The 12978-nt window shown below is 37.1% G+C and overlaps 1 protein-coding gene across 1 annotated transcript; it reads right to left on the bottom strand.

Moving 5' to 3' along the window:
- Nucleotides 1–12071, bottom strand: LOC121882635 (transcription factor 7-like 1-B). The gene is made up of 7 exons (XM_042391005.1): nt 12015–12071; nt 11522–11583; nt 11315–11386; nt 10885–11017; nt 1090–1197; nt 919–967; nt 1–257 (listed from the first exon to the last, which is right to left on the bottom strand). Exons 1-7 carry the CDS (start codon nt 12057–12059, stop codon nt 88–90), a joined length of 639 nt encoding a protein of 212 aa, XP_042246939.1. The 5' UTR covers nt 12060–12071; the 3' UTR covers nt 1–87.
- Between the last annotated feature and the right edge of the window lie 907 nt (nt 12072–12978).

The following is a 12978-nucleotide window of genomic DNA, read 5'->3' as shown; positions in this document are numbered from 1 at the left end:
TTTTACATATTTATTTGATGTACTGATGTGTGTTCATGGAGAGGAGGGCAGCTGAGGCTCTGCAGTGCAGTGCAAGCTGCTCCATCATCAGTGACACCAGTTCTGCGATTTTGTGCTTGGAGGCAGCTGCATCAGGACGGTGTAAGAGGAGCCTCTATTAAATCTGTCTGTGATGGTCTCCATCTTCACTGTCTGCACTGGAGTCACACATAACTTCCTTGCTTGGTGAGTGACGTCTTCAGGTTTAGACGCAGACGCTATAAAAGAAGATGATTCCACTTAAACCTGCACTGAATAATACTTGTGATAACACACAATTCAGTCTTACGTTGAGTTTAACATTTTCTGAGTTGATGATTATTTTCTGGATTAATTGATTAATTTTTTCTGTCATAAAATGTCATTAAAAAAGCAAAAAATCCTGTTAGAATTTCCCCAAACCTAAGTTAACATATTCAAAAGTGTTGTTTTATTCAACTAAAAGTCCAAAATCCCAAAATATTAAGTTTAGTTTCATGACAAACACTTTTGTTCTGACAAAAAAAAATCATTTTTACTGGAAAAATTACTGAAATGATTATTCAATTGCTGATTTATTTCCTGATGAACGACTAATCAATTGTTTCAACTCTAGTTTACATTGTGGTTACATTCTTTGATCATTTGTGATGACCATGACTTTATGTTAAAAGTCTAAGTGATCTACTTTTCCCTCCATTGTCTGATGCATTATTGTAAACGTTAATAGAATTCAAACGTGTTTACTTTGACTAGAGTCTTTAAAGATAATGTGTGAAATCTTTGTATTTTGACTATCTGTGATCTAACCTGGTCAAATATGACCATGTGTCACATGTCATCTAGTTTCATCACATTTCCCCTGAAAACACACTGTGATCCACAGAAATATTGCCTTACCTTCAGTCCTGATGGGAGCTTTGCTCCTCTTCCTCTTTCTCTTTTTGCCCTACACAAAAACAAACACATCAGACTTTTCACTGAAGTCAGCTTCTGAAAACAAGAATCTTTGACTGTGTTTCATCAGCTCTGGTGCAGTGATGTAAACATACGTGAGAAGAGGTTACATACATAGTTGTCATTTGATGACCAGTAGGGGTATTTCTGGGCATGGAGCTGCCGCTCTTTGTTGGCTTGATGGAAATACTTGGCCTTTTCCTTCTCTGACAGTGACTTCCACTGTGGACAGACGACAAAACACTGTCAGCACACACACTTTCACACAACTACAGTATGGCTAGTGTACAAGCACAAACAAAGACATAAAACATGTTAACAGATGCATTAATATGCACACAGATTCAGAATGTAAACTCCACAGTGTATTTGTGTCATTAAATGAAGAAAACTCTCTATTTGAAATGATTATTTCATTTGTTCTCTGGTTATGTGACAATGAAATGGAAATAATTAGCTTTGAAGAAAAGAACAAAAAGTGTTTTCTTAGACTCTGCTCAATAAAGTATGACAACAGAAAACTACCTTTTACCAAACTGTGATGAAGTTTGTGTAACATGGAGTGTCTCAAACATACAGAGCACACACACTTACCCTCTTTCCCAGGATAATATTCACTTGTGCACTCTCTTTAATGTTCAACTCGGCCACAAAATTTGGCATCTGCTCCTTCATGTACAGCATGAAGGCATTTGGCGCCTTCTTTACATATGGTATTGTTGTGAAACTGTGAGAAAAAAAAAGTATTTAGAATGAAACAATGATGTAAGCAGAATAATGCATCCTTGTCTGTGCTGTATTGTATATTAAAACTAATTAAGACACTAATTATAATAATATTCATGCTGGCATCTTGGTAGACACATACAGTAACAGACACCTGCAATCAAAATATAGGTGATTGTGATTCAGTTAAGAGTCTGGTTTATTTATGGTCTTCCATCTGGTGACCTCTGCCACAGATCATGAGCCAGTCACAAATAAGAAAAGTACATTTTGACCAAAACTGGCCAGAGCTCACTTACTGTAACATGGAGCTGTTCAGTGCAGGAGGAGCGGAGTCAGATGGAGCAACCTCGTACACTGTCTCTCCATTCCTACATAGATAAAGAGACACAAAGATACATTTGATAATAGAAAGAGTGTGTTTGAAGATACTCACAGAAGCTCAATAGCTGTGTGCTCTTGTGTGTGTGTGTTTGTGTTTATGTGTGTGTCACTCACAGCATGCCAGCAGGACACAGGCTCTGGCCTACAGGGAGCCTCACCACTGGTGCATTACTAGAAACACAAACAAGACAGATTAGCTGCAATGGTGTGATTTGTCCACCAGGCGTCAGAGTTTTCAATCTCTTTTAGTTACAATAACTGCTTCAATAACCTGCAGTAACATCTGTGGAATGAAAACATCTGAAGAATCTATGACACACAGGTAGATAATCATAATACACCAGAGTCCGAGAATACAGCTTTGCTGGAACATAGTTGTTGTTTTTTTTTTAACAAATACATGTATCTAAGCTACATCCGCTGCTTCAAATTTTGTTTAAATAGTTTCAAAATGTGTCATTTTTCTATTGGAGTTTGAACTGGAACTGCAGGAGAAATAGATGTTTGTTCTGTACAGTTGTTCCAGCATTGATATCACTCTCCTACAGCAAGGTTAATAAACCTGCTGTCTTCTTCAACGTGTCTACAACCAAACAGTGAAGATGATTCAGAGTGTTTGTGGTTAATCAGGGTCTTACTGGGTGTGCAGAAGCAACAGGGTAACGTATGGGTGCGGCTACCATTGTGGCGTCATGCACAGGAAACTGATTTGGCAGGTACTGTAAGGACAGAGGGAGGGTTACTTAAACATAATACACACATTCAAAATGTCATTTCAAAGACCAACACTCATATTCCATGTATGTAAACACCCGATATTTACTTTAACCGACACACAACCCATTTTCAAGCATAATACCGTGTTTGTGATGTAGTAGACTGTCCAATACAAATCATAATGAGCGCCACAGGAACATATATAGTTTGGGGAGATTCTGCTTGCTTTCTAACATCCTCTTTCTTTATTCTAATCTCCAAATTCAAAAATTTCCGTTCTTTATTCAAATTCTCCAAATATTTGTGTGGTAATGAGGAGACTGTAATATTAAAATACATTAAAGCTGTACTTTGGGGCTTGATGGGAAAGTATGAAACATCAGCTATCCAAATAAGTCAAATCAAGTGAATATCTTTCAAAGTTTGGTGTCTTTTTGTTACTATCCTTCCACCCCGGCTCAACAGGGAAGCACAAAGTGGGAATTTTATTCTGAACAGGCAAACTTTTAAAGATATTCACTTGATTTAACTAATGTGCCTCATATTAGCTTCAGATAAACTTTTAAAGTCATTTTTTCACAAAATGAGAACAGTGGATTTTGTCTCCCATTAAATTGAAAGTGCATTATGAAGGGATCTTTAATGGCCAGTATGAACAGAGGGAATGATTACAACAAGAAAAAACTATTTCTGTGTTCACTTGGGCACCTTTTTGGGATTATTGTTTTAAGACAGACTTAAAAAGTTGTGAACCTGTCCTTCAAGTAAAGGATTTGAATACGTCAAGTGTACCTTGAGTGTTACTGTATTCAACCTTTACCTGAGCTTAGTTTCTTTTGAGTAGAAGTTGAAGACTGTGTTGTATTGACAACTAACAGACAACAGGGAGATATTTAACTAATGATAGCTGTGTGTTTAGAGTAATGTCAATTAGCCTTAATGTCGAGTGATTTAACTGTTATATTTAACTGCATTTGTACTTTATTTGTACAGCACCTTTCATGCAAAAAAGAAATGCAGCTCAAAGTACTTTACAGCAAAAGAAATTACATGCAACAAGTGCTTCACATAAAGAAAGACATAAATGGAATAAAATGAACATAAAACATGTAAATGTACATAAGAAAACTGGGAAGAATAAAATATTTTGATATGAGATAAAATAATGTGAAAATAAAACACATAATAAAATTTAATAAATAGAAGTAAAATAAAATGAAAACAAAGTTAAAACATACAATATATAGAATGTATAAAATCAATTAAAAGTCAACATTTTAAAAGAAGTGCAGTAGTGCATAAGTGCAAAGCAGAAGGAGACAAAAGCTATTTAAAGTCTAAGGTGAAGAGATAAGTTTTTAGCTCTCTTTTAAAAATCTGTAGTATGTTCCATAGTTTTGGGGCGTAATCGACAAAGGCTGCATCCCCAATTTTCTTTTGTCTGTTGCTGAGAATCTCAAATAAACCAGCAGCTGATGATTGCAGTGTTCTTGAAGGTAGATAGTTAACAAGGGAGTTTGCAATGTAGCTTGGTACTAGCCCATTAAGGGCTTTTTATGTAAGGAGGAGGACCTTAAAGTCCATTCTAAATGTTATAGGAGGCCAGTACAGAGCAGCTAAAACTGGACTAATGTGTTTTCTCATCCAGGTTCTGATTAATAGTCGAGCTGCAGAGTTTTGAAAGAGCTGAAGTCTCTCAGCGTTTTTTTTCCGGAAGGCCAGTAAAAAGTGCATTACAGTAATCAAGTCGGTTTAAGTGAAGGCATGAATCAGTTTTTCTGCATCTTTTTGATTTATGAATAGTCGTACTTTAGCTATGTTTCTAAGGTAGAAAAATGATGTTTTCATCACCTTGTTGATATGGGACCTGAAGCTTAGATCTGAATCTAAGATAACACCAAGATTTATAACCTCAAATTTAATACAAGGAGTTTATTTTCCCAGATTATTATACAGCATTTCTCTTTTTGTTTTGGGGTCAACTAGTAGGATTTCAGTTTTGCAGACTATCTTTGTGTTCTCTTTGTGGACTTTTCCAGTTTTCCTTGGTGATCACAAGTTGTTCACACGTTGTAGCTAGTAGTAAAAAATACAACTGGCTCTTCTGGTGAAATAAACTATGAAAGTACAGCGGAAACCGCTAATAGTGATCACAATTACAGTGATCAACTGCTTATATGGATCAAAAAGCCCGGGACAGAATCATTCCTATACAAATGCTGTTTAAATAATTTGTTTATAGTAATCAATAGTCCGCTTACAGTGTTCATTTGGGGTCTTTTCATATATGAAAACATACGGAAAAAACATTTTCCGGTAATGCTATTTTCTTTTCACCTTACTCCCACAGTACCCGTATGATGTGATTTTAGCGGCTGCGGCACCATTATCAGGCGTTGCAGCGCACCTCCATAGGGTTGTGTGGAGGTGCGGGGTGAGGGTGTTTATTTGTAACCACAGTGAAACAATCAGAAAATAAGGTTTTATTCCTCTCATTCACCGGCTTTCTCGCTACCACTGCTCGCTCTCCTCATCCAATTTCTAGCTCACTTGACCACTGCTTCTCTCTCTCTCTCTCTCTCTCTCTCTCTCGCCTTTTTGAAGAGTCAGGAAGCCGTCAGCAAAGCTTAACTTTACTTTTAACGTTATCAAACAAGGAGAAATGTCCTCCCCTCTTCCTAGTAATGTTGTTGTCCTCCCTCATGGCAGGGTTACACAGCGTTACAGGTTGCGTTTCTTTAAAAGTTGTTTCTGGTTCAACTTTCTCGCTGCGGCCCCCACCCCGCAGCACTAAACACACAACGCACAACTGCCAGCTGCTGCCAGCTGGTGACCTGAGGGTGATGACGCGTGCACATTGAAATCATGACGGGAAAAAGAAAAAAAGAAAGAAAAAAGAATTTTAAAAAAATTTCTTTTTCTTTCTCAAGTCACATGTTATATTTTCCACTGTGTGGGAAAAGAAACATACATGCTTATGTGCACATTTTAAAACCCACAAATGTAACCATAAAGAACAAAAACCAACCAGTCAGCATTTCAGAGAAAAAAACAAAAAACTTCTTTGCCTTTTGAAATTCCTTTTAAATAATTTCAATTCAATTTCAATTCAATTCAGATTTTATTAAGGACACAACTCATTGGGGGTCCATAGCAAAATAAAATACAAAGTGTAAAACAAAACAAAAAAGAATAAGTTAATTAACATTTTTTTGTAGAATAAGTTCATTGAAAATAGTTCAGATGAAACAATATGAAAACAGTTTGTTAATTGGCAATGCTGACACGTGATGGCATAGAAGTTCAAGTTACTGTAAGTATGTATCACATGAATAGTATTCCATTTTCTTGAATGAGAGCTTTTTTTCTAAATGCTGTACTTGTGCTGTCAAATTTGTGGCAATGTTTTTTTCATTTGCTTTTGTTTTTTCTGTTTACATGTGTTTTTAACATTACTTATTTTTCAAGACTTTACAGATCTTTCAAAGTTAACGTCATTCAGGTACCTCATGACAACTGGCTGATAGTATTGCTGTGTGTGTTATTGGGCATTATTTGTGCACAAAAACTAAATTTTACCCTCACTTGTATTTCGAGGAATTACAGTACAAGATTCAAATTCTTGGTTTATCTGTAAATATGACGTCATTTTGGGTGAATGTGAATGTCCTTTATATTTTGCGTGCACAGTGTAAAATGTAACAGCAGGAGGTGGGTGACGTATGTGTTACCTTGTTCATCAGTTGAAGGACAAACTGTGGGGCTTGTAGTCCTGATAAGGGCAAGGTGTCTGCACATACCAGAGAGTTAAATGTTATACTTGAATTTTATATATTATATCATTTAAAATAATAATAAAATCAATTTAAACATGACACACAGTCAAGTATGAAAGTATTAAGGTTAAGTAAGTTAAACTTGTGTGAAACTTGTGTGAAAACTCAAACTGAAAGTGTGACAGAGCCTAACTTGACCTTTGTGGTTCTGAACATCTGCACTGTCATGCACTGTTACATACAGAATTAGTTTGTCATCAGCAGGAAAGTCTATAGAATTACTACATTTATTCAGAGGTTAATTACATCCATTTTCAATTATTTAACCAGATAAGTCTTGTTGAGATTAAAATTTTTCAAGAGAGATCTGGCCATAGAAGTTGACTTTTTCCTGACAGACAGGTTTTGAAAAATCTGACCCTGTGTAATGCACCAAAAATACAGGCTTGGAGTTGCACCATTATGATTCACTTGTGCTAAGGGAGCATTCCACCACGTATGCTTGAAGATTTGTGGTTGGCTGCATCTCACTTACTGTATGTGTAGCGCATGTTTCCCATGAGAACTAAGACATACAAAGGGGAGAATCATAAGCAGACCGACTGTGGGGACAGAGGGGGTGGCCACCACAGGGCCCACACTCAGTGGGAGCCCCGCTAGTGAGCCTGCTGTTTTTATTTCACATTTGGAAATAGGCCTTGTAGTATTGTAGACTGCTGTGTCTGTTTTATGTTTGAGGTATTACTATGTTTTATGTTTAAGTTCATTTGTGTTTATGGATAGGAATAGATAGGATATATCAGCTATTTTACAGTTGTAAATTTTAAAATGACTTTATCAGAAGCCCCTGAAGAGTGCTCCGTCCCCTCTGTGCTGAGAGTCTAGCTCCCTGAGCAAAGGGTTCAGGTTATTATTTTGCACAGTTGTACATTAATTAATACAATATTGCGTATGATACGTAAAACACTGACGTAACCACGCTTGTGTGACGTATTATATGCAGGAGAAGGAAACAAAATGACTGACATAGTGTCACATGTAAGTTTAAACATCATGGTTTGTAGGATATTGGAATAGGCATTATATGATACATTTCAATTCGCTAATACATTTTTGATGATATGCAGATTTCCATTGATTGTTTTGACGATCGTGATGGAAGAAACGGTGTTGTTGTCTATGACGATAAAACATTCCCCATTTCTCTCCAACAAGTGAGGTTTCAACCAGCTAGTTTAAAGTGCACATTCAAAATAAAACTAAGAATCTGGTCTCATACCACGGATACATTTTCATGTAGTTTGTATTGTGTGTTTTTGCTCCTTGCTTGACCAGGATGCCATACAGGAGATTGCTTCTGGAGATGGACGAGGCCCTCAAAGGTTAATGTTATCTTATGGTCATTTGCACTACGCTTTGCATGTGTAATATTTGAATTTGTTACTTTATTGACTGTCTGGTCATCTGTTAATGCTACAAATTTACCTGATTTGTCTTTATGTTTAAATGCTGTACTAGTTCTGTGAGAGTTTTCCAATGTCCTTGTTATGAAGTTGAGGACACTAACATGGAGCCGGGTCCTCCAGAGACTGCTGAGGAATCACACGCCAGGCAAAAAAAATAATTTAAATTTTGTTGATAGACATAATTTACAAAAGTTTTTTTCCTTAAAAGGAGGACAAAGGAGTTGGTGCCACTGTTTCTGTCTTCTGAATGCTGTTTGTAAAATCTCTCCACAAACCAAGCCAGGAATCTTGGTTTAGTCATGGACTCAGACCTGGATTTCAACAGCCACATTGAGACAATTACAAAGTCAGCCTACTATCACCTAAAGATAGCTACTGCTATCTACTATCACCTAAAGAATATATCAAGAGTTAAAAGACTTATGTCTCAGCAGGATTTGGAAAAAAAACTTGTGCATGCATTTATCTTCAGTAGACTTGACCACTGCAATGGTGTCTTCACAGGTCTCCCTAAAAAAAACGATCAGACAGCTGCAGCTGATTCAGAATGCTACTGCTTGAGTCCTCACTAAGACAAAGAAAGTGGATCATATCACTCCAGTTCTCAGATCTTTACACAGGCTTCCTGTCTGTCAAAGAATTGATTTTAAAATACTGCCGTTGATTTATAAAGCACTGAATGTTTTAGGGTCAAAATACACTTCTGATCTGCTGTTACGTTATGAACCATCCAGATATTCTGTCCTGATGCCTTTGATGCTCTATGTAAAGCACTTTGAATTGCCTTGTTGTTGAAATTTGCTTTACAAATAAACTTGCCTTGCCTATCAATTGTGAATTAAGTCCTGTGGTGACTGGGCCAATTTCTTGCCTCATCTGGCACATGCTTTATGTTGCTTTCAGTGTTACAAGTACTCACATTTCAGATATGTAGAGAATTGGTTTTGCAGCATAATTCCCCTGGGTGTGGCTTTGTTTCGGGGGGTAATCTTTACATCAATCAGATCTAAAGCCACACTGTTTATCAATCTAAGCTCATGCATGTATTGTTAGTTATGTATCTTGCTTCAATAATGATTGAAGCATGTCTGCTCCGAGCTTTGAATTTGGGATTTTATTATTTACTGTATAGCTGAGTGTCTCAGCTGTTTGCTGCATGTCAGGTGGATTGCTGGGTTTAGATTCTTCCATCTTATTTCATTTGATGGCATATCCCCCTCATGATCTGAGGTGGTTAGCAGGGGAATGGTGCCTAGGCCCACACATAGCAGATTTTTCATAAAAGGCTGGGGCTGGGTTTTTTATCTGTTTTCATTTAACTATACCTTCCAGACTACGAAACTAAGTGTTTTAGCATCTTTCATTTACTTACATGAAACGGTTAGCACTAGCATTGCTATGCTACACTTTTGAGCTACTTATCCACTCCGTGATTAATGCAGATTTGGATGGTGTACCCAAGTCTGCTAGTTAGCTTAACACAGTAACTTTCAAACCATATCAGGCTAATTTGAATTCTCATTCTAGCTAAAAGCAAAGAAAGGTGCACTGCATGGTTTTCTCATGGGGGAGACAAGAGTAAGTATTATGAAGTCATCTTGGTCAGATAGCCAAATCAATTATCTTTCTCTTAAATATGATTGGGCAGGTATTTATTACGTAATAAATTCTCTAGTTTAGCCCCGCCTAACTGCAACCCAGTAACAAGGGAAGGGAGAGAGACTTTCTAAAGAATTACATAGGCTATGTCAAAGGCTATGTGCTCATAGTTTTTAGGTGTTTACCATTTGCACATTAGATCCCAAATTACATGATTAATAGCCAATCATGGATTTGCCTTTCCAAGGGCTTTAAGTTTATTTTCATGACAAACACTTTTGTCGACTAATCAATTGTTTCAACTCTAGTTTACATTGTGGTTACATTCTTTGATCATTTGTGATGACCATGACTTCATGTTAAAAGTCTAAGTGATCTACTTTTCCCTCCATTGTCTGATGCATTATTGTAAACGTTAATAGAATTCAAACGTGTTTACTTTGACAAGAGTCTTTTAAGATAATGTGTGAAATCTTTGTATTTTGACTATCTGTGATCTAACCTGGTCAAATATGACCATGTGTCACATGTCATCTAGTTTCATCACATTTCCCCTGAAAACACACTGTGATCCACAGAAATATTGCCTTACCTTCAGTCCTGATGGGAGCTTTGCTCCTCTTCCTCTTTCTCTTTTTGCCCTACACAAAAACAAACACATCAGACTTTTCACTGAAGTCAGCTTCTGAAAACAAGAATCTTTGACTGTGTTTCATCAGCTCTGGTGCAGTGATGTAAACATACGTGAGAAGAGGTTACATACATAGTTGTCATTTGATGACCAGTAGGGGTATTTCTGGGCATGGAGCAGCCGCTCTTTGTTGGCTTGATGGAAATACTTGGCCTTTTCCTTCTCTGACAGCGACTTCCACTGTGGACAGACGACAACACACTGTCAGCACACACACTTTCACACAACTATAGTGTGGCTAGTGTACAAGCACAAACAAAGACATAAAACATGTTAACAGATGCATTAATATGCACACAGATTCAGAATGTAAACTCAACAGTGTATTTGTGTCATTAAATGATGAAAACTCTATTTGAATTGATTATTTAATTTGTTCTCTGGTTATGTGACAATGAAATGGAAATAATTAGCTTTGAAGAAAAGAACAAAAAGTGTTTTCTTAGACTCTGCTCAATAAAGTATGACAACAGAAAACTACCTTTTACCAAACTGTGATGAAGTTTGTGTAACATGGAGTGTCTCAAACATACAGAGCACACACACTTACCCTCTTTCCCAGGATAATATTCACTTGTGCACTCTCTTTAATGTTCAACTCGGCCACAACATTTGGCCTCTGCTCCTTCATGTACAGCATGAAGGCATTTGGCGGCTTCTTTACATATGGTATTGTTGTGAATCTGTGAGAAAAAAAAGTATTTAGAATGAAACAATGATGTAAGCAGAATAATGCATCCTTGTCTGTGCTGTATTGTACATTAAAACTAATTAAGACACTGATTATAATAATATTCATGCTGGCATCTTGGTAGACACATACAGTAACAGACACCTGCAATCAAAATATAGGTGATTGTGATTCAGTTAAGAGTCTGGTTTATTTATGGTCTTCCATCTGATGACCTCTGCCACAGATCATGAGCCAGTCACAAATAAGAAAAGTACATTTTGACCAAAACTGGCCAGAGCTCACTTACTGTAACATGGAGCTGTTCAGTGCAGGAGGAGCGGAGTCAGATGGAGCAACCTCGTACACTGTCTCTCCATTCCTACATAGATAAAGAGACACAAAGATACATTTGATAATAGAAAGAGTGTGTTTGAAGATACTCACAGAAGCTCAATAGCTGTGTGCTCTTGTGTGTGTGTGTGTGTGTGTTTGTGTTTATGTGTGTGTCACTTACAGCATGCCAGCAGGACACAGGCTCTGGCTTACAGGGAGCTTCACCACTGGTGCGTTGTTATACTAACAAACACAGGGACAGATTAGCTGTAATGATGTGATTTGTCCACCAGGTGTCAGAGTTTTCAATCTCTTTCAGTTACAATAACTGCTTCAATAACCTGCAGTAACATCTGTGGAGAGAAAACATCTGGACAATCTATGACACACAGGTAGATAATCATAATACACCAGAGTCCGAAAATACAGCTTTGCTGGAACATAGTTTATTTTCCTAACAAATGCATGCATCTAAGTTGCAAGACTACACTGCTTCAACTTTTATTTAATTTTATTTGTAAGTGCAGGACAAATAGGTGGTTGTTCTGTACAGTTGTTCCAGCATTGATATCACTCTCCCACAGCAAGGTTAATAAACCTGCTGTCTTCTTCAACGTGTCTACAACCAAACAGTGAGGATGATTCAGAGTGTTTGTGGTTAATCAGGGTCTTACTGGGTGTGCAGGAGCAGCAGGGTAATGTACAGGTGCTGCTGCCATTGTGGCGTCATGCACAGGAAACTGATTTGGCAGGTACTGTAAGGACAGAGGGAGGGTTACTTAAACATAATACACACATTCAAAATGTCATTTCAAAGACCAACGCTCATATTCCATGTATGTAAACACCCGATATTTACTTTAACCGACACACAACCCATTTTCAAGCATAATGCCGTGTTTCTGATGTAGTAGACTGTCCAATACAAATCATAATGAGCGCCACAGGAACATATATAGTTTGGGGAGATTCTGCTTGCTTTCTAACATCCTCTTTCTTTATTCTAATCTCCAAATTGCAAAATTTCCGTTCTTTATTCAAATTCTCCAAATATTTGTGTGGTAATGAGGAGACTGTAATATTAAAATACATTAAAGCTGTACTTTGGGGATTGATGGGAAAGTATGAAACGTCAGCAATCCAAATTAGTCAAATCAAGTGGATATCTTTCAAAGGTCAAGTGTTTTTGGTGTCTTTTTGTTACTATCCTTCCACCCCGGCTCAACAGGGAAGCACAAAGTGGGAATTTTATACTAAACAGACAAACTTAGATATTCACTTGATTTAACTAATGTGCCTCATATTAGCTTCAGATAAACTTTTAATTCATTTTTTCACAAAACGAGGACAGTGGATTTTGTCTCCCATTAAATTGAAAGTGCATTATGAAGGGATCTTTAATGGCCAGTATGAACAGAGGGAATGATTACAACAAGAAAAAACTATTTCTGTGTTCACTTGGGCACCTTTTTGGGATTATTGTTTTAAGACAGACTTAAAAAGTTGTGAACCTGTCCTTCAAGTAAAGGATTTGAATACGTCGAGTGTACCTTGAGTGTTACTGTATTCAACCTTTACCTAAGCTTAGTTTCTTTTGAGTAGAAGTTGAAGACTGTGTTGTATTGACAACTAACAATA

This window comes from Thunnus maccoyii, chromosome 17, assembly GCF_910596095.1.
Source record: "Thunnus maccoyii chromosome 17, fThuMac1.1, whole genome shotgun sequence".
Classification (NCBI taxonomy): Eukaryota; Metazoa; Chordata; class Actinopteri; order Scombriformes; family Scombridae; genus Thunnus; species Thunnus maccoyii.
The sequence above is the reverse complement of the archived record's forward strand: the minus strand, read 5'-3'. Positions and strand labels throughout refer to the sequence as shown.